This window comes from Cebidichthys violaceus, unplaced genomic scaffold (genome assembly GCF_023349555.1).
Source record: "Cebidichthys violaceus isolate CVI_PGR_0920_01 unplaced genomic scaffold, fCebVio1.0.p SCAF_24, whole genome shotgun sequence".
NCBI lineage: Eukaryota > Metazoa > Chordata > Actinopteri > Perciformes > Stichaeidae > Cebidichthys > Cebidichthys violaceus.
In genome coordinates this window covers 2,734,180-2,757,289 of record NW_027176417.1, presented here as the reverse complement: position 1 = coordinate 2,757,289, position 23,110 = coordinate 2,734,180, and the positions used below count along the sequence as shown (strand labels likewise).

The following is a 23,110-nucleotide window of genomic DNA, read 5'->3' as shown; positions in this document are numbered from 1 at the left end:
GAGCCGTTCATCTCAAAGGTAACAGACACAGTGATAGTGACGTCAGTGACACACAGGTGTTTTCACTTATTGGTCGGCTCTTAATGAGATGTCAATCAAATGCAGCTGGTTTGCTCACAGGCTTCTGAGCAGACCGCTAATCAGGCAACAAGTGAAATCACCTGTGTGGATGAACTGCGCGCGTTGCTCCATTGTGTTGACGCAGGAGGCAATTAAGTCAATCAGCTCCACCTGTTGCACGAGTTGCTTCTTGATTACGTCACACAAACCAACCTTAGAAATGTTGGATTTTTAATGTACAATTAATTTGTCAACTGCTTTATGTTGAAATAAAATGAGTAGCATAAACAAATTATTTATGAGAATTGATTAGTAGATTATGTAAACTTTCCTCTTGCATGTGAGGAATTCTTGTCCTTCCCTGTCTGATATGATAGGCCACTGAATATCTTTGAGTTTTTTTCCATTGCAATTGTCAGTAGTTCCAGCTCTACAGCAATGCCTTAAATATGTGTTGGTTACCATAAACAGGAAGTACAAAAAAACTCAAATTAATTCCACTTCAGAGACCCAAACACAAGAACGAGACAGGAGACAACGGTGTCACGATAATAAAAAATATCGGTTTTACTAGAGAAGGTTACAAAAATCATCACTATATAGGAGTCATAGAACTATTTCCAACTTAAAAAATAAAACCATAATGAAACACCTACAGGGACTACAATGCCATCAAAGTACAATGAAGTTTTCTTTAGAAAAGGGCGGGTGGAAAGGGAGAGGGGGGGGGCAAACACCGCCTACCATAGTTGTCAGTACGATTGACTACACATCACCTGAAAAACTGCAAAGACACAGTCATGTCTCCTTCATGCAAATAACGAGGAAACAACAACACCCTGACACGCATCGTCTTATAGGAAATTGAAGTTTTGCCTTTACATCAACCTGGTGGCAAAGCACGTATATTTATCAAACATAACACACATGGCAATATAGTCCTTTTTTATACAGAATAGACAGCTGCACACATGGACAATACTGACATGCTTCATCTCATCAAAGTTCAAATATTTGTCTTCAGTGTTTTTTTTTTGTTTTTTTTTATTGATTTATTTTTTTTAGGGTAAACTAACCAGTGATGATCAATACAGAATATAGTTCATGATTATTAAACAATATCTGATTATAAAATCAATGTATGAAAATTCCTGACTTGTTTTATTCAGAGTGTAAACATCCAAAACAGTCTCTGTGGCTCATATGAGAGGCATGACGTCAAAAAAAATAAATAAAAGAAAAAAGTGACTTTTTCTCTCAACTCACATGTTGATGAGTCAGTCATTTGGCCGGCCACCGAAAAAAATAAGCACAAACGAGTTCCATAAAATCATAATTACTGAATCACAAGAAGAACTCAGCTGCCTAAAACTGATAAAACATTAAAAATCCATTTTTTTTAAATCACATTTTTAAATGTATACGTCACAAGCACCTCAACCCATCGTATCATATCATAACTGCACTGTATCCCTCTCACGACATATCATTTAAGATGTTACATTACAATTATTATATCAAATGCAGAACTAGTATTTGAGTGCTAAACACATATCTCAAAAGGGTACATTTACATATATCTGTGGAAAAAAAGAAAGAAAGAACAGAAGAGCGCGTGGCGGAGCACTGATCGTGCTCTCCACCTGTTTTTGAGAGGAGGTGTGAATCGAGATCTTTTAAGGGTGGTTCAGATATTTACAGGTGAACTTCATTCACAAAAAGGAGGAAGTTTAGAAAACGATAGAACCGGCTTTTTACTGTAGAATTCACGCGGGACAGCGTATCAAATCCGGTGAGGGTTCGTGTTTTTAGACGGTTGAAGCTTTGGAAAAGAACACAACTGGCTAAAATCAGATTTGGTTTGATACCTGAGGTGTGTGTTAAAAGACCCGGATAGATTTATCTTTAGTTTTCTGCTGCCGCTGGTGATGAGTGTAGCAAAACCCATAAAGGTCTGAACACACTTAGTCACTTTCTTGCCAAGAGTTACATCATACAGCTTTCTGTTGGGAGATTGGTTTCAATCGCCTCCTCTGACCCTTGACAAGAAAGCATAAAAGCATATTTCCCAAAAACATCCCTTTAATAAAAGTTTGCTACACCTCTGGTCTCAAATAAACGGTTCATAGCTTGGCAGGTAAACTCTGATCATGTAAATGCACATACTCCTTGAGATACCACATGATTTGAGTCTTTTATATGTTTCTATGAGAAGGGGGGCTTTGTGTGTTTGAGGGATTCTCCCTTATTCTTTTGTTTGGTAATAGTGCAATAACGTATCGAGTGTTAGCAATAAAAAGTCCAAAATGGAGAATTAAGTAAAGGAGGAAAATAAAAACCAATGAGCGCAAAAACATAAAGAAGATCGTAATAGTACCTGGCATACTTTTCAGAGAGTATTAAAAAAACAACAACATTCGTACACATTCGCACAATATATTCATATTCATATATATATGCATATAAAACACCAAAAAAAAAAAAAACGGAGGAAGTTGGTCGCTGCCTGGTTTCCCCTGTGGCTGAAGCAGACAGTGAACAATGTTTTTTTTCTTTTTCTTTTTTTTGTTAGGAGCTGTTGTGTTGTGAGGCTGTGCTGGCTCAGGGCGCGAGGCCATCACAGCCGGGCCACGTTCACTAGCCGCCCCGCCCCAAAATAAAGCACGCGGGAGGAGACGCTTCTGAACCGGTGCACCGCAAACCCGAGCTCCAACCCGGCGGGGCGAGCTCTCCCGCTCTGAAGCATCTGCCTCCGTCCGGGCCTGCCGCGTCTCCCGATCCTCTATTCTCTTCCCTTCTGGCGTGAGCCCACGACTCCTCATGGAAGGGAAGAGGATGGAGGATCAGGAGGTTGGGGGGGGGACTATCAAACATGACCGAGGTGGTTTGTTTTTCAACGGAGGGAAAGGGGGAGGTGGGGCGCTGGGTGTTGCAGGGTGAAGGGGGAAGGTGGGGGGTTGAGGTGTGGCGGCGGGAGAGGAGCGCTTGTCCTTATGAGTAGGAGGACGAGTTCTGGCCCTCCTTGGAGCGCGCCTCGGCCTCCAGATCCTGGTCGTCCTTGGTCTTGATGTCCTGGTACTCGTGCGTGGAGACGGCGCTCTTCAGGTAGGCCCAGTTGGCCCCCAAAATCATCAGGTAGTGGATCTGAAGAGAAACCGACATTTACAGGAAATAATGTGCAGAGGAGGACGGGTGCCGAGACCCAACTCCATGAGGCACAAAACAGTAGGAATACTGACTTTTTCTGTTTGTGCCATTGATGGACACTGCTTACCCACAATGCAATGCACACAAGAAATGGTGGAGCAGCTGGAATTAATTGGATGATTGTGAAACAGCTCCAGAAATACTTCACAAACAAAACTATATCGTTTTTTGAAAATGTTTCAAAGCTGTTTCACCGCTATCCACAACTTATTTTAAAGTTTTGCAGCTGCGAGCTCCATTTCCTTTGTGCAATGCATTGTGGGACAATCGTGTCTACAAATCAAGAGGGTAAGTATCCCTGATTCAGCCACTTGTGAACAGACTGAGGTGTTGAGAGCTAAAGAGTGAGGAGGTTTTCCCTCACTGATTCCAGGAAAAACCGCGTAGAAAATTGTCTCACTGAGCGTTCAGGTTTTAATTAGTTAATAAAATCAATCACAAACTAAATATTTAAATACACATTTAAAGGTATTTTTTTAAATACTATTCTGTATCTCCTCCCACCTGCTAGATAGGTTAGCTGTGAAGCATCATAGTACAGAGAGGGCTTTCAGATCATCCAACGCAACATCTGCTTATTGCTTTTTTTAGCATCTCCTGTTTCGCTGGACATAAAACAGAGCAGTCCGCCTCCACAGCGGAGTAAAACGCTGACCCCGTCTACTCAGCAGAGGCAGGCCGCGGGGCTGGATTTCAACCCGTAGGACGGCACACTGACGAGCGTGTGAGAGGCGGGGTTGCCACAGCAACGGAACAAAGCAGCGCCATGGCAACGTGCATATTTTTCCGAGAGGGTGCAAGATATATCGGCGGGATCACGAGAGGCTTACCAGTGCGATGACGGTGGCGCCGGCGCCGGCGAACGCGACGATGTAGAGGTGGTAGGACAGGTAGAACTGAGGAGGCAAGGAGACAATCAGAGAGGGAAGGGAAGGACGGATAGAGTAGAAAAAAGGAAAGGTCACGTCAGCGGCCTCTCACCTCGCTGGTGTTGCAGATGTCTCCCAGTGTGGCTCCACAAGCTTTTCCCGGAGTGGCGTTCCAGGGAATAATACCTGCAGGATCAGAGGGATGAAAAGTCAGAGGAGTGCCGCGAGACAAAAAGGTTTTTTCCTCCCCCGAGACCGTGTGATTGAAGGCATTATGAATCAGCCTCGGATAAAGATTAAAGGAAGCGGGGCTGCTGAGCCTCTCCTACAGGAAAAATATGGGTCATTATTTCCATTTTTCGTCTTCACTACTGGCTCGTTATAATCCTTCACTTTTCCTTCTCTGCATTACTATTATCACTATAAATAACATAAAACCAGGAAGTTATCACTCCGATAACAATTTGATGAGTGCCAGTAATTGGGGTGAATATTTCATGCAGTGTCGTACAGTCCGACTGCCAGGGAAGCATATGTGATCCTCGTCCTACTTTGTGAGCCAGCTGTCCTTCAAATGTGGGTCACATACTGTACATTAGGCCATCAAACTGATATGCAATCATAGCAGAAACACTGGTTTCATCAATCCGGCTCTCAATAATCTCAGTGTTTTTTACGACCTCTTCCTATATGGAAAATTACCATTAAAGCAGACCGGGCCTGCAGATGAACGTGCGATGTTTATGGTGTATGGAGGAGAGCAGAGTGCAGCTTTTTGGAATTTGTTTGGAAAATGTTTTCAATATTTTGAATATTTTTTCCATAAACCTTGTTACAGGCATACAGTTGGTATCTCCTAATTTATGAGAACAAGTAGGAACAGGTGATTTGTTTTCCAGTAAATCTGTGGTTTTATAAGCCCGGTTTTCAAGTTTACAAGTTCTGTACACCTGATCCAATTCAGCTGCAATGAAATTGTGTCACCCTTAATTAGATCAGGTGTGCAGAATCAGAGGCGGAGCAGAAGTATAAAGGACAGGCTCGACTCAGGGACTCGAGGAAGAGCTGAGAAACAGCCAGTCTTCATAACTGTTGTTTGTGGTTCTTTATTAGATTTAAATAATAAACACTTAAAGGTACTGAGGGGGAAAAAAATCCACCCTTTAATACGGCATCATTGTTTCAGACACATGCTCAAACTGCTTGAGATACTCCCGATTCAATGGAAGGTGGCAGCAGGAGACATTTATGAACCTTAATGATCGTCGTCAGCTTTTTAAATCAGAAAAAAACAACACTTAGAAGCAGACAGATGAAATCACATCAGCCACAACTGATGTGTCAATGCTTCTCGTCATGTTTTTGTCAAAAGCTTCCCTTGGAAATCACTAACTCAGGTAGATGAGACAGGTTCAATATGGTGAAACTGCTGAAAACTGACTAAATGGGAGTTTCTATGATCGGGATGAATATATTTATTTATCCTCACACGAGTGACTTCAAAAAGCCGCCTCTCTCGATGTCATGTAGAGAAGCAAGACAGGAAATATGTACACACAATGTTCTTTTAGGGGGTGACATTATGATTTATGATTAATTAAGATTGTTCTAAAAAAGGATGCTCACAAAAGAAAAAAACGTGTCCAATCTGTGATGCAATGAAAATATTAGCTTGTTAACTAAATGTAAGAGAAAGTCCTTCCCAGCCCAGTGGGCGGGAGAAAATGTTTGCATCGTACGTTTCTACGAACGGACGGACACGTCGAATGTCGACGTTTTTGCATCAGATCAGAGCATCGTTATTGCATTTCGTTATTACGTTCTTATTTGAACCCAAATCATGATTTTTTTTTCTCTAACCATAACCAAGTAGTTTTGTTGTCTAAACACAACCAATCGTTTCACGTTAACTACGTGGCATTGTGAACGTATTTCGCGTATTTCTGAAACACAATCGTGCTTAGATGGCGGAACGACCCACCGTACTGCCTGACGTCCACACAGATGGAGTCCGGCGAGGTGATGTTGGCGTCAGGAGACTTCATGGCAGCGCAGGTATTCCACATGTTGAAGAAGAGGAAAACGGGTATCGCCGTGAAGCCGAAGATGGCGAGGAAGGCCAGAGCGAGGATGTAGGTCAGGATCATGAACTGAAGGGGGAAGAAAGGACAGATTTATATTTTGCCAGTGTAAAGGCCAACCTGGCTTGTCCAGCATTAAGATTGACTGTTTTTTGTTCATTTTTTTTTAAAAGCCTATAAACATTATTTCAAGCAAGAGCATTATAAAATACACAGCAAAGTAATTCAATCTCATTTAGAGGGCTTTCATTTGGAGTGTATCTGGGTCAGTGGCTGTGGTGATCTGCAGCAGCTGTTTGTGTGTGTGTGTGTGTGTGTGTGTGTGTGTGTGTGTGTTGACGTACGAAGGCGGTGATGCAGCGTCCACAGACGGTGGTCTTGAAGTCGCTCTGCAGCTCCTTCTTGATGGCGCTGGTGGTGTAAAAGCCCTCAGCCAGCAGGATGATGGCGTAGACGAAGAAGAAGGAGGCGATGCCGTAGATGATGTACTGAAAGATCTGGATCCTGAAACACACGCAGACAGAAGAGAAAGCATTATGATAAGAATCAATAACATAGAGCAAACTATTTAAAAAAATGTGTAGGGAGGGTGCTTTTATTCTTTATTCAAATTACATTCTGTCATGTAATCCGCATTCTCCGTTTGGTTATTTAGAATTAGGCCTTATTCCAGATGTAGCTTTTCTTAAAACTCGTGAGATATGCAAATTTTATTCAGATTTCATGAGCATTTTTTGGACATTGTTATACAATTAAAACGGGATTGTTTGATCATTGACTTTTATGAAAAAGGACAAAAAAACGACATTGTGCATGTAAATCTAGGCAATATATACTTTTTGGAATCTTTTTGACATTTTCTTTTTTCAGAATATCTGTTCTGTAACTCACATGAGTTCAGAGACATTTACTAGTTGTATTGTGTTGTGAGTCAGGGCAGATAATGTGGGTGGCTCTCCTCGACAGATTTAATAACTGCAGTAGTACCGGTGTGTTCACTGCTGTTTCAAGGCTTTCTCCTGAAACTATTAATGGTGCTCATAAAATGATTCATTGTGCTCCTCAAGTCTTTAAGAAAACTTAGTGTGAAGCATGATTTCAGCCGCGCTGAGGACTTACACCATGGCGAGGGTGGCGTGGTCCGTGGTGACCCTGGAGAAGTGGTTCTCCAGCATGGTCAGGGTGCCGGTCAGCGCCACGTGGCCGCAGCCGCAGAACAGAGCCACGCCTGAGAAGCAGAGGATGGTGGCCACCAGCGAGGCGTAGGGCACCCCGCCCAGACACTTGATGCAGCACTCGAAGCATCCTGCAGAGGGAGACAGAGAGAGCAGGGGGTTAATTCACTAGCGAAGATTTCCTGTTGACGTCAGCTGTAGAAAAACTGCTTTTATGAGGAGAAAAAAAAAATGCTTTAATCTGTCAGTTTTAAAAGCAGGAGCAAACAGCGTCTCCACGGCCTTTTGCCAACTGCCGTTAAGACAGTAAAACCGGCGTGGATGTTCACACTGTTGGGACTGAATCAAGCGTGCGTGTGCTGCGAGAGCGCCGCAAGAGAAGAACAACACTTCTCCCTGTCAGGCACTCAGAGCGGCTAATCATGGCATCTTTCACAGTTGGTGTGAGCTCACTTTGAGCTCAGCTGGGAGCGCTGAATATTGCATGCATGCTGCGCTACATGCTCACATCCCGCACTGCTCAAGAAACTGCAAAGTCTCCCTTTTGTCTTTAAAGAAACATCTCAAATGTTTTTTTTTCTTCTCTTTCTCAGGCATGAATAAGTCATGACCTCAATAAATTATTTCAAAATAAAAGCCATTTCCCAGGGCATCTGAGAGGTGATATTTAAGTAAAGCACTTGTTTTGAGTCGTGGCTCTAAAACACTGAAGGTGTCTTCGCTGTTAGATGGTGTTACTCTTGCAGATGAAAGTGAGAATAAGACAGATGTTTTCATTGACTTTTGGTTTCAGTGCATTTAAAAAAAGAAATGCAAACGACGGAGATGCCGTGAGAAGCTGAAAGAGGCTCCGATTGGAGCAAAATGATGACGATGCGCAATCACCCCTATGCGCTCGAGCTGTTTCGACAGAACGATGGTGGTGATAAATTAGTAAATTAGTTTTCCATTAGCGGTGGCGGCGCGTTGGAGCTCGTGGCTCACTGGGGGGTTCAGGTACGGGTGCTTTCTGCTCCCACCACAGTCGAGAGGATGAAGGAGAGATAACACGTTGTATTGAGCGCAAGATCTTATATAATACCCGTTAAAAATAGCTCCTCCAGCAAAGCAGGAAGTTACTCTGGGAAAAAGAGAAAAAGACAAAATGAACTGTCTTGTGTGTGCCACTTTGCTGTTTCCATGACAACCTGCTCCAATTGGCAGCTCTGAAGCGTCATTAACTCATGTTCAGAAATGTGTTGAATCTGAGTATTTCTGTTTGTAAAGCCTAGAATACACGATTGACCATGTTACATTTCTGTCAGACCTTGTACTAAACCTGCTGCACTTCCTTCAGGCGACGTAGTGCGACACGTTGTTATCGGGGAGTTTAAAGAGTGAATATTGGTCAAACATTCATGGTTTCCAGCGGATGAGTCCTACTGACTTTGCTGATCCCCCGACTTTTCATCTAGCCATCATCAGGTCAAAAGTTCACCAAACCCCGCTGCAGTAAAATGAGAGGTTTTGATTGATTTTGGTAAAAGATTGAGAAGAAGTATTTGTAGAACCAGTCACCGGATTTTACGATTCACCGTCTTATGACTGTGAATTTACATACACTTTCACATGAATTTATAAAGCTTATCTATGGTATCTTTTTATCAGTCATAACCCAGTTATAGCTGTTTTGTTCTGTTCTCCTCTCTGTTGAGGTTTCTGACCTCAGAGTGAGGACATGTGCTGGCACATAAAAAACCCTCCACTTCATGTCTGAGTGAATGAAAACCCAAGACATAAATCAGAGATGCAACTGCCCTCCTGCTGCTGCCGGTGCTGAAGACCGCGCGTTGCGTAACGAAGCGGAGGCTCGTTGCATAATAGATCCAAATCCTATTAATGTTAATGAAGGAAGCGGGCTGATGGAGAGGTGGAGCTGATAAGGCTGGATGGCTCTAAAATCTGAGCCGAGAAACAGGCCAGGCCTCCGGGGGGGAGGGGGGGGCAATGGGCTCGCTGGTCGATACCATGAGGACCGGGAGGCTGTTTAAAAGCCGCTCTGCACTGACACTCCATCCTGCTATAGAAGGTCAATATCCCCAGGTAATTTAGGATGTTAGTCTTCCTGTCGCTCTTATTTAGAGGAGAGAATAAAACCTGCCAGAGTGATGTGGTAATCCTGCTTTTTCAAATGCAAATCAAGAATTTCCAGGTGATGTAATCTTGATATTCATGAGCTTTGACTATAGCTCCTTTCAAGGTGCCGAAAGTAGCCCATTCGCTCATTTGTTTTACAAAAAAAAACAACTTTTGAGTTTGAGAGTACTGGTATTTTAAAGCTCGTATGATTCCTGCTGTTAACTCTCTCTTCTCCCCGGGCCCCATGCAGCTTCATGGATGAATTCACAGGTTTCATTTAAACACAGAGCGGGGCTCCTCATCCGGTCCGCCTGTGGCTACGACTGTTTGTCAGCCTCAGTTTTAAAGTGCACTAATGGGGAACAGACAGGCCGGAGTGGTCAGCTCCAGCCGGCCCTAATGGAAATCAATGGACTATTCATTAGACTAGAATTTAGGTGACACACCGAGGCCGGCCCATCGCTCTCGTTTTATACCTCGCTACCTCTCGTCCCTGCCTTCGCCCCGCTTGTCTTCTCTGCTCTCTCGATGAAATATGGCTGCATGCCCACGCTGTACTTACAGTGAACCAGCTGGAGTTAATCGCTGAGACATTATGTTACGCTCCTGTTACGATGCTGTACCATACATCATCTCAACCGCCTCACACCAAGGACGATGCATCGCTTCGTGGGAACACTTCACGGGCTGCCCGTGAAGGCGCCCGAACGGCAGATTTGGGAATTTCTGAACGACATTTTAGGATTAACATCCCCTGCTGTTAAAGCTCATGTTCTTCCACTGCTGTGGCCTGCAGGACAAAACACGAAAACGTCCCCCGGCTTAAGCTCGGATTTCAATTTGTAGCTGAGAGTGACAGTTGGGTAGATAGACGCTTGCTCTTTGTTTGTATTTTACAAAGACAAAAGGAAGGGATGTGAGAAGGAGATTAAGAAGAAGGGAGAAGGAATGAGGATGAGAGGAAAGCAGAGGTGAATGGAGAGGAAGACCGAAGAGGAAGAGATCGATAGAGAGCGAGCAACAAAGGGAAGAGGTAAAAAGAGAGAAGGAGCTGAGGAAAGACGCAGAGCGAGCCAGGAAGAACAGAGAAAAGAACGGAGAGAGAGAGAGAGAGAGAGAGAGAGAGAGAGAGAGAGAGAGAAAGTATAAAGCGAAAAAGCAGCTCTTGGCCCCGGGGCCGGCAAATAGCAGTTGCCATAGCAACGTGTTACCCACGACCCAGTTCAGCGGTAGCGTAGTCCTTCACACACACACACACACACACACACATGCACCGACGTAGAGTGATGTAACCTCAATAAACAACTAAAGATCGGCGTTAAGTGCCGACAAAGGTGTGGCGTTTGAACCAAAAGCAACAAACAGGATGTGAAAGGTGACGACGAGAAATATGGAAAGAGGGAGATGCAAAGTTATCCTTAATCTGCTTTTCAGGTTTTAAGAAGTGGGTCAGACAGATATTATATTGTTTGAAATGAAAGAGAGATAGACGGAGGAGAGAAAAAGATTATTTCATTTGATCAGCTCCTCGGGGACTTAAAGAATTCATATTACGATGCAGTGATTTGCTGTGGTAAACCACGGACTGTATGTAAAAAGTGGGCGAATCGTCACTGGGAGCGATGGTTTGTGGTTTACCATTTTAAAGCCTTGAGTTCTGCATTTTGGCCGTCGCCATCTTGTTTTGTGACAAACAAAGAGGGTGGAGCTAAGTACAAACTGAACGCTGAATGACACATTTTTCGGCGACCAAAATGTCACAATAACTTTCATAAACTGAAAACACAGTGTGAAATAGTTCTCACAACTTTCAGATGAAAACACGGACAACACCGTGGTGGAGACCTGTCAGTCACCGTGTAGCCCCGCCCTAAAGCATACTCCGCTTTATGGTCTGTTTGACTCTAAATGGACCATAGTTTACTAAATGAACATCATGCTGTATTGAAGAAGACTTGAAACTAGAGATTGAGACCATAAACTCATGTTTACAATGTTTACTGAGGGAATAAATCAAGAGAGAAGTAGAGTCATTTTAGACTAGACTTCTATTCAATCGCACTTCTTTTTGCACCCAGAGGAGTCGCGGGGTTGGAGTTGTGTTTCTGTGCAACCGATGAACGATAATCCAATATTCAGCTTTGCGTTTAGCTCTGTGTTTGCTCTCCACCAGCTCCTGAGGGAAATATCTGGCTCTTTAGCAGCTAAATGCTCCACTACGCTCACCAGCCAGTCGCATGCTTTGCCTGTCTTCTGTTTGGTGCTGAGCAGGTCGGGTACCGTGCGTTTTTTAAAACAGCCGCCTGCTGCTGATGAGTGAGGTGGGAGTGAAACAAAACAGTAAAGTTGAAGGCAGTACGACCAAAACAATGAGCTGAAAGACGCTAAAAATCTCAGCTAAACTGGGAACTGCAGAGTCTGGAGATAATGGTGGATTCACATTAGTCGTCCACTGTTAATATATAAATACAGTTTATAGACACACTTTTTGTTTAAGTCTTCTTCTCTATTTGACACATTTCCTAAATGGATGCGCTGTAGTTCTCTGGCACCATTGATATCCTTGCTGCCATGCCGCTAAAGCAGATTTAAATATAAAAGAGAAGATTGCATCGACAGTCCTAATAATTTGCTATAAACTGTACAACCCAGTGGCGCCGCATGATTATCGCCAACTGTTAGTGCGCACAGTGCATCTGCCAGGAGTAACATCGGCGTTAACAAAGCTTTGTGAATATTTCAGCGGCCGGTCTGGTCCCTGCCTGCGGCTGTATTCCAAGTGCTGTATTCATTATGGGGCAATTTCCTCACGGTGCATTATGGGTACATTCCCACAATAGTTGAGGAGGACCTCGGAGAGAGAGAGAGGGAGAGAGAGAGAGAGAGAGAGAGAGAATAAAGGTGTAAAGCAGAAAGAAATGGGAGGAGGATGGAAAGCTGCGTCTCCTCTGGTTGAGATGAAAAAGAAGCCCCATCTGTTTGATGGCAGCAGACTTCAGCTACAACAACACACACACACACACACACACACACACACACACACACACACACACACACACACACACACACACTCGTAACCTCATAACTTCAGCTTGGGAGATTTCCGTCTTTCCACTTGAGTTGAAAGATGAAATGTTTCTCTGATCTTTTATGAAACACATCGTCATGGAGTTCAAAAACAAAGCTGTGTTTCAACTTGGGTCTTGTTTTTTGTATATTTTGTCATTATTTCTATTAGTTATGTACGGTGGTCGACCCTAAAAACAAGATTTAGTCAATTGTTTTGTCCATAAAATATCAGAAAACATTGAACTTTGCCCAAACTAAGTTTTCAAATAGCTTGTTTTGTCCAACTAACACTGTCTACACAGGAAGTATAGTGAACGCAGCACATTGGCAGAGCGTGATGCATTCAGGTACCTTACTGAGTAAACATCATTCATACACAAACTTCAATACACAATAGTTACACACATAACACAGAAGGTTTGTTGGCACAAGCAGACGCTAAGTACAGAGCGTATTCATGCAAAAGAAATTAATTTCCTGTTTAAAAAAAATAAGAATCCCCTCACATTCACCTGATCACCGACACATTATCAACTCCAATGTTTTCAGTAATCGGCTCGTTTGCGGCGTTGATCAAGAGGACACAATATGCTCCGATCCAGGTAAGAGGATGAAGCCGGCTGCCTTCCATCACCAACCATTTCTCTTTTATTTATTTTTTTCCCACGGTACATAACTGACCCTAATCTCCTGTTAGTGAGAAACCCTTGGCTGGTTATAACCAGCATTATGGATGCCACAAGGTCAGCATCTGGCCGGGCGAAATTGAGCATGATGGACCTTCAAATCCCGTTCTCCTCGCTCCGCTGCGTGAAAATCAATACTTTCATCCCGCTGATCTGCTGGATGTTGCTTCCCTCCGTTTCTCTCTTTCTGTGGCCAAACTGGGCTAAACCGGTGACAGCTGGGTGAAAGACTCAACTGTCAAGACCCGCAACAAACACAGTGAATATACCAAAAAAATACAGTCAGCTTGTTTGAAGAACCATGTTGAGCACTGACACTTTTAACCCCCCTGAATGGGTTTGCAGGCCTTGATAAGAACTGTTTCAGTGTTTTTTACTGTGACTGTGAGATTTCTTTCTTACGTGGATCAAACGTGTTTTTCTTTTACTGTTTTTATATGGCAACAAGAGGCAAGACCCGCACCGTGTGGTAAAAGATGGGAAACAAACAGAAAGCACCAGAATGACCAAAGTGAAAACCCTGCTCAGTTATATGAAAAAGAATATGAAGATGAAAAACGTAGTCATATTCAAATAAAAATCCTTTTTCTTTGTTTGAGATGACTAAAAATATATCTTAATTTCTTTATTTTTCATCTCTTCTTTCTGGTGCAAATTAGCAAATTATTATAAGTTATTTTTAAAGTTAAGGGATCCTGGTTTATCTCCAGGCTATCTCATAATTTGGACTTTATTATCACACAATATGATGCAAGAAAGCTGTTTTTGTGTCCTTTGGGGCTACTTTGTATAATGAGGCAAGTACAATTAACAGCACATCATTAAAAGAGTTTATTTAAAAGTGGCCGGCTGCAGCGTGCAGCGACAGCAGACCCTAAACAGAGATCATAACAGAATCAAAACTATAACAGCGCCGCTCTCGTCTCTAACCCTCTGACGAGCAGAAGCAGGATCACCTGTCCCGAGATGCCGTGTGCCGGCTCAGCAGAGCGGAGTGAGCGCCGTGAGTTCCGGTCTTGTTCCACCAAAAATGTAAAATGGCCCCTCTGGCCAGAAGTGCCGTGCCACTGGACTGAATGGCTCAGCGGTTACGCAACCGACTTGGCCAAAGTCACTTTCCCAGAGATGTCAAAGAAGTCGGTGGCCCTCCGCTGCCCCCCCCCCCCCCCCCCCCCCCGATGTGATTATGGAGATACACTTTGCAGCAGCCTCAGGGGCTACGCCAACACTATGTGTGCGTGTGTGGTTCTGTAACACAGATACTCTTTCTGTGAAGGCCGTCCTCACGTCGGCCTTTATTGTGAATATTCCTCATATATCAAGGAAGAAAGAGACTCAAAGATGAATGTGTGCAACTCAGCACTTATAGCAGGACGGAGGGCCGCGCTGCCTGAGTGACCTACGCGTCATACAGGCCCAGTCACTCATCGATGTCAGCCTCGGCTAACGATGACGAGTGCTTAATCGGCATCGGGCGTGTAATGGGCTATGGATGAGAGGAGCAGATTGGGCATCAGTGGGTGATGGAGGGAGGCCAGAGGAGGTTGGCATCACTCAGGAACAAGGCACGCTGCGCCAACCTGCCACTTGCTGCTATTCATATACCCACTGCAGACTGGGGTTCAAACATAGATGCAGTGTTGGACGGCGATGCACTGTGGGAGCTTGTGGGTTTGTTTCCAAATTTTTGTAATCTGTTGCTTCACGGGGCTTCGTGGTTATTTCAGTATCAATTCATCTTTTGTTTCATTTTTTTTTTAATCATTTGCTCTTTAAAACATCATATTATAGTAAAAGAAAACGCATATAATAATTCCCTGAAGACCAAAGTGACATCTTCAAGTGTCTCGTTTTGACATACCAAACTCAAAGCTGAAACTATTGAGTCATTTATGCTTGATGAATAACTTAAAGTGAAACTATAAATTAACACATTCATCCATAAGTGTGCTAATGCTTTGGTATCTATTATTCTTCAGCAAAAGTTACATAGACTCACTTAAAATGATGGATGACTAAAATCGTGGAGAATTAACCTTCTTGTTTCAGCTCTCTCATTTTAAAATCAAAATGTTATGACTTATTGCTTGATATGCAATAAATATGCAGTTGTGCAGTCGGTATTAGTGCAGAAAAGGAACAGCGACAAGACACATCCGTACTAAATGCTGTTTGCTTGATGAACATGCGAGTGGAGAACTTCAGTTGAACATGAATGTGACCACAGTGTGGGGAGTCAGAGCGCTAGATGTGAACACTGCGGCGTACCGCACGGTCCACATACGTGCACACTAAAATAGAACATTTCCTTTGGTGCAAGCAAAGCACCGACGCAGACATTCCCCTAAACCACTCCTGGTCACTGACACGTAAACAAATACACACACACACACACACACACACACACACACACACACACACACACACACACACACACATCCAGATGGAGGCTGACAGCAGGCTTTGGGCAAATGGCTTCAAATGAGGAACACATGAGCCTCTCCCTGTGTGACGGCTTTCACATGCTCTTGCAACCTCACACACCTCCGGGGCGAGAGGAGAATATGCGAAGGGTGTGTGCATGAATGTGTGTGTGTGTGTGTGTGTGTGTGTGTGTGTGGGAGACAGATGAGCTCGGGAATCAGGACAAGACAGGGAGGAGCAGAGGAGAAAAGATGAGAGGAAACAAAAAGGAGTATTGTGGCGGTTTATGAGCAGCAAATCAATCAAAAAGTGAGATTTGCAGGCCGGGGCAGATTTAAAAGCGTTTTCAGAGCATGCGAGGACAGAATGGTGAGTGTAATCAACGTTTTAAGAGGAGCAATCTTTCAGTTATGCTGGTTTGGATTCCTCGCATGCAAACCCAAACTAAAAGCACAGCAAAAGTCATTGGATTTGAACTGGAGTTGTCACATGTTAGACCCAGGATATAACCCCAAAAAGGATTTGTTTAGTCTGGGACTAAAGAAAGATGTGACCACAACAGCCAGAAAAATGTTAAAACCCTCAAAAGGACTTTGTAGTTTATACGTGGACCTCTTCTCGATGAAGACGCCATGTTGGAAACGTTGTAGTTGTACATCCGTCTGTTGTGTGGGAGCCTTTTTTTCTCTTCTTGATACTGTCGTTGAAAAACTGCCACGAAGAGATAAAAACTGGAGAGAGCCTAAGTGAGAGGTGGTTATGTGTAACAAAGACAAGTAGGAGACGGACGCCAATAACGGCAAGTGTACGCATTAGAGTGTGTGTGGGTGTGTGTGAGAGAGAAGCAGCAGCACAAGGGTGGTTTGTCCTCATATCACAGTCAGCTTTCCCACCGGTGGTAAAATGTATTGGCGCTGGATTGACATTGAAATTGGCAAATAGTGACCAGGTAAACAACGTGGTGTGTGAGGTGAACATTTAAGTCGCCGAACATATGGCGAATGAAAAGCCACGTGGTTTAAAAAGTCACAAAAGAGCATCAATATATCTACTTTAATTGAATGTTGTGTGTGTGTGTGTGTGTGTGTGTGTGTGTGTGTGTGTTCCAGGAACGTTGTTACACACCAGAGCTGAAGAATGAGTGACGCTCACTCCGTAAAGGCTGCGGAGAAGAAGCTTCTTAGGATTTGTGTGTGTGCGGCAGCAGTAAAGTGGATTACGAGGCATAATAAAGCTGAACGTGGGCAACAGGTTCAGAGCAGAAGTCACCTTGTTGTCATATTTACTGTACACTTTGTTAGAATATTGTATAAATAGCTGTAGGTAATTTACAGCGCATCCTTTGGGTTCAACCAGGACTACTTCGTTGGAATCTGACTATTTATCACAACAGCAGCAATGATCCATAAAGGGTTGAAATGTTAACAGAAAACAAGTTCTGCTTGTAAGGTCAAGAAGGCATGGAAGGGAACCTGTTTAATATTTATTAGTAACACAGACTAAATGTCAGCACCAGCATGTAGGACAGTCCAGCTCCTCGTCCCGACTCCCGATCATCAAACAGAGGTTGACCTTCAGATCCAAGGCCTCAACTTGAACTCTGTATTACTATCTTTTTTTTTTCTAAGGAGACCCTTGTATCTTCCTGGGTCGAGCCAACCTGGTTCATTTCCTGTTACATCGTTGTCTCTCATTGGAGGTTTAGGTCTGGTGAGTTTTATGTCGGGTTAAATGTCAGGAAGTGGTGAAACATTATCGTCACGATTTCCAGAGGAAGAACCAGAGGTGAAATATTCAGTTTGCTCATTTTTACCGACCACAGTCCAAAACCAATATACTGTCTTATAACACTAAGAAACACATATTCACATTTGAGGAGCTGGAACCGGAGAATTGTTTTCTGTCAATCGACTTATTCAGTGGCTCCCAACCGTTTTGGCTTATTCTCTTATGGATTGTTTGATTTGAAGGATTTTCAGAGGCCCAAAGATTTGTCTAATTTTTTGTGACAAAAAAAGTGTTTTATTTTATTGCTTGCATCACATTTGGAGGTTGGGTACCAGTGGACCAATCCATTAATCAACGAATTGTTTCTGCTCTATGTGAGTAAATAAAATAACGAATGAAGCAGACATTTACTTTTAGCAGTAAACCGTCCTCTCAACCAATCACTGCAGAAAAGTAAATGTGATACAAAGCATTGCAATTCAATGCTATTTTAAAGGCATAATACTGCTTAAAAATGGGAAGTCGTAGGTGAAACAGTTTGATGTGATGCAGTTCAAGGTATAGTTCTACATTTTGTGACTTTTGCTTTCTTTCTGAGCGTGTGTCTGTTTGTGAAGCTATAACTGGTTAGCTTAGCTTAGCATAAAGACTGGAAGCGGGGGGAAACAGCTAGCATGGCCCAGTCCAATTAACACAGGATATAACGTCAATTTGTTATTTCTAGGGCTGGTTGCTAAGCAACTGGTACCGATCTTCTCATCTAATTCCTGGCAAGACAGCAACATTTTGCGTATTTCCCAAACTACTCCTTTAAGGACTGCTTTAAATCCTTTACTTGATTTTTAAATCAGCCGGAAGACATTTTGCACTACCTCTCTAGCACAGAATCTTAATATCCTCCTCTGCTCACGTCAAACATCACAGATTTTACCAGAAGAAGAAAGACCTTGAAAGGCCGATTAAGAGGAACCGTCTTTGTGCTTCAGAGGCTGCAGCAAAGCTCTGCCCTTCCAACGCAGGAGATTCAACAAAAAACCTGCACCCCTCCAGACGATGATGTAATCTCTTACGCTTCTGATCTGAACATCATAAGCAAAGGCAGCGACGCGTTACGCAAGAGCGGGTACACACACACACACACACACACACACACACACACACACACACACAGGAAGGGAGCAAGGTGTGTGTGAACAGGCCTTTCATTTGCAACAAAGGGGAGGACGGCAGATGAAGAGGAACTTGAAATGCACTCAGGACCACTTTGAAAGCCGATTTAATGGCCACATTAAAGTTAAAAATAAAAAGGTCACATGGGAGGTGCTTTCTCTAATCAAACTGTTGCATACTAATGAAATCAGATATAATCGTACCTCAGAGAGCGTATAGCTGATGTCTCGTTATCCGAGTCCTGAGCACAGTGTACCTCCACAGACTAACAGATTAGAGATTATAGGACGCAATCAAGCAAAAAGATCAATCCATACCAACAGACACCACCGCGGATTATGAACCCTGCCGATGTTCTGCGCTCACTTTCCAGTTTGTAATTACTCTCAGCTCCATATCATGCGGAGACACACAATAGTAGTGCAATCAGGAACATAGTCTGTTTACCATAATTACAGCTAATCAACATGCTCTTTACAACTGTGAGCGTCGTACCTCATGCTAATGGGGGATGTGAAGATACTCTAAAATAAGTCGGATGAAGAAGCACTTGTGTAGATAAAAGGGACTCTGTTTCTATTTCTTTATAATATTCAAAAGATTTTAGAAGAAAGATTTTGCTAATAATTGTGGTTTAAACAAACAACCTGAAAGCTAGTTGTGTCCAGTTTTTTATGCTAAGCTACGATAGCTGTCTCTTGGTTTTACCTTCATAGAAACCAAAAAAGGGTCAAACTATCCCTTTAATGTAGCATACATATTATATAATAATAATAATAATAATAATAATAATAATACAAAATGGTGGTCAAATTGTGTAATGAAGACAGGGTTTCTAAAGGAACGCAAAGATATTTCAGCCATTTTTCAACTGAAATATCTTCATTCAATCGTTTATTGGCCCATATATATTGATGGGGGGACTTGTGCAATTTATAATAGTCAATAAAATGGGGACAGACCATTTATCAGTGCTCTAAAATACAATCTTTGTCATTTTAGCCTCAATACCTTATAAAACAGCTTTGAGGTCGGGACTCAAGATACAGTTTTGTTCCAGATATAAAAAACGGAAATGAACATTTTGTATGAAGCTAATACATCTGGCTTGACTTGATTTTACACCTTTAAACACTCAAGCCAAGAAGGAGCTCAGATGTTGCAGGAGACCCAAGAGGAGATCATTTCACATCAAACCGTTGTTTGTTCTGGGGGAGTTTTGTAAAAATGTGAGCATTTATTCCAAAACTTCTGCCGTCCGAATCAGAAACATGTTGAACGTCAGCAGACGTTGAACCGCTGGCGCACATCAACTCAAGCTCCTTACATGACAGCTCTCGCCTTCTTGCCCCCACTGTAAATCTTCAGCCTCTTAACGGATGCTATAAGCTTATGGTCACATTCCAGATGTCAAAGGCACACACAAATGATTACACCGACAAATAGGCCATCCTCCAATCCAGTCTATTTTGGTTGGTTTGGGGGGGGCTCGGTTGCACAACATCACACCTGGAGCTGTCCAGGCTGAAGAGGTTGAGCCGGGTGATAATTTCACTGCTTCAACTTAAAATGCTGATTCAGGAATTCAAAAGGGTTAATTACTAACTATAAATATGGCCGCCCTCCTGCTCAACTATCCTCAGGGAATTTGAACAGACTCGCCCACGCCATCAATTAAAGCTGCATGATAAAAGCTCTCATTGGACACTGGCCTGTGTGTAGCAGCGTGCCTCCGGAGAGGATGATATAATGTTTTTTTAAAACAGCACTGTTGAGGGACACCCCACTCTTCTGCACCGTACACGTCATAGACTGTGACCCAGCAATGTTACCGTGGCAGGACCCAAGAAGTGCTGCAGAAACTACAAATTACCTTTTTGAAAAAATTGTAATACTGGAGCTAAAAATTTTAATATTTGCTCCCAAAATTTTTACTTTTTGTAAAGGTGGAGCTAAAAATGTGATTATTTGCTTTGAAAATAGTACAATTTTCAATACTGGAGCCAATATATGAATATTTGCCCCCAAAATAGTAATATGTTGTAATACTCAAGCCAATATATAAATATATTTGCCCCTAAAAATAGTCAAATTTCTTAGTTGCTTCCAAAATAATAACATTTTGTAACCTGATGCTAAAAATCTGAATGTCTCTGCCCTAAATATGAACATTTCTTTTACATTTGTTTCCAAAAAAGTTACATTTTGTAACGTTGAAGCTAGAAATCTGAATATTTTATACCATTTTATATAAGCTGATGCAAAATCACTTAAGAAAATGTGACTTTTCAAACAGAAACCCTCACTTTTAACAAAGCTGCCCACATGAAAGTGGAGAAAAACTGCATTACAAGAAGGAATAAATCAGGGGAAACACTGGGTGTTGCTGTGAGGTGGGTGTGTGTAAAGCCCCCCCAGGCCCATGCGCTCTGATATCAACTATCCTGCTCTATCCAGCCAACAGGGGAAAAAAGGCATCATGCCAGATGAGCTGCAACACGGACTGAGACTCTGCGCTGGTCTGTAATAAAAAAAAGAAGCTGGGTGAACATCATCAGTCATCTTCTGTATTATGCATCAGACAAAGCTGTGGGTAATGTGTGCATTCATACTCAAGATGACAGTGATAAACAGTCTGTCGTCAGTGTGACTTCACAAACAACACCAAACTGAAGGATGAGATTTTAGGACCAAGCCACAACGAAAACAAATCAGTCACATCCACTCTGTCCTCCAGCGCACAGCGACACCCCACACTGTTCAGCAACAGTTTGGTTGGACAAAATCGACTAATTTATGGCTTGTCTTTGGTGTGCACGAAAAACACAATTTACTACTATTTACATCTTAATTTATTTTGCATGCACGTTGCAAAGACTTTTAAAAAAAGCATTTTTGTGCCCTCAAAATCTAGTCAGGAGCTTGTTGCAGAGTCACACAGAGCATTGCATGTGTGCACCTTACAGAGGCTCCATTAACATGTCTGAGCGGTGAGCTTGTAACTGATGGACACGTCCATCATTGGTGCGCCAAGAGCGCCGCTGCTCGTTTCTTTTGCAGCCTCCTGCACCGCCACTACAGCGCGCGTCCAAAACCACAGGCTTCATATGTTGCAGCGCCGTCGACCAACCGCGCCGCTGACAGATCGGACACCGAGCCTCTGTGTTGGGGGGTGTCGCTGATATTGATCGACGTGGCTGCGGCGGGAGCATCGTGGAGCTGCCGTTGCTCCACACCTGAAGATAAAACGAGGCGGCCATGCACAGAGCGCAGCGCCTCCACCGCCGCGTAATCAGCCGCTCATTAGGCGGACATATGCACATGATGGTGCAGCAATGTAAAAGCAAATTGGCTTTAACGTATGCACCATAAAACCAGAGCGCATCAACCCGCCCTCCCCTGTTATTCTCCCCCACCAGCCTCCAAATCCCCTTTGAGGGCGCCAAATAACACAGAAAACGTCAAATTGCGCTCGGGATTGTGGGAATAATCTCGGCCATCCGCAGCAGAGAGACCGTTTAAAGCTTTCCAAATCGCCCTGGAATAGGTGAGAGGCCAGAGGGGGGGTGGGGGGTAGGGGGGGGGGGAGAGCATCGCTATTGTCTCGCGCACAAGCGAGAAGCCATTGCAAGTAGGTTAAACCGCTCAGGCTGGCGCAGACGCAAATGTCTCCAAAGAAAACACAGGAAAACGCGCAAATGTCAGCGGCTGATTGAGCGTACCTTTGCTCTCTTGTCCCTCGTCCTGAGTCTCCTCCGCGTTGGGCTCCATGGCCGGCTTTGTCCCATCCATTATTTTAGAGGAATATAGTCTCCTTGTGGCACTTGTACCTCACAGTCTGTGGATGGTGGAGCCTATCCTGGTGACTCGATGCTCTCTCTCTCTCTCTCTCTCTCTCTCTCTCTCTCCTCGTACACACCCTCCCTCTCTCTCCTCCTCCCCGTTGAAGCTTAGCTCTGTCTCTCTATGTATATTAACAATCCAGTCTCATGATGCAAAGGCGCTGTCAGATTGGATTTATTTCGCACATGCGGATTAGCAGCCCCAAATGATGCCAGATAACGCGTTTTGGCCCCTAAACCCTCTCCTGACTGTGGAGAAAATGACGCTCATTCACTTCATTCCTGTCATTTTGTGTCATCAACGGCTTCCTCTGTCTTCTGGTCTGCAGGTGAAAATGACTGATCTTGATTCATATTCTTTGCTTCGGTGAAGCAGAGGAGGATATAAGGACATCATGTACAGGATATGTAAATATGCAAACTCATGGGTAACCATGCATGCATGAATTAACACACAAACACACACACACACACACACACACACACACACACACACACACACACACACAACCACACACTCACCGCCCCCTCTCCATCTGGTGAGCTGCGAGAGTCAGGGAGGGAAGGGAAGGAGGCGAAGAGAGGGAAATAAAAAGATGATCTAGCGTGCTTCAAGAGAAGATAAAAGGGAGAGGAGTCATTGTGGTTTTTAGTTTTCTGTCTCACATCGAAATAGCCTGT

The 23,110-nt window shown here is 43.4% G+C and overlaps 1 protein-coding gene across 1 annotated transcript; it reads right to left on the bottom strand.

Annotated features, from left to right (window-relative positions):
• Positions 1–603: 603 nt before the first annotated feature.
• On the bottom strand, positions 604–22,782 carry LOC137879234 (neuronal membrane glycoprotein M6-b-like). Its single transcript, XM_068719915.1, has 7 exons — positions 22,310–22,782; positions 7,337–7,523; positions 6,562–6,721; positions 6,118–6,286; positions 4,249–4,322; positions 4,098–4,163; positions 604–3,204 (listed from the first exon to the last, which is right to left on the bottom strand). The coding sequence occupies exons 1-7, from the start codon at positions 22,377–22,379 to the stop codon at positions 3,052–3,054; spliced, it is 879 nt and encodes a 292-aa protein (XP_068576016.1). The 5' UTR covers positions 22,380–22,782; the 3' UTR covers positions 604–3,051.
• Positions 22,783–23,110: the final 328 nt, after the last annotated feature.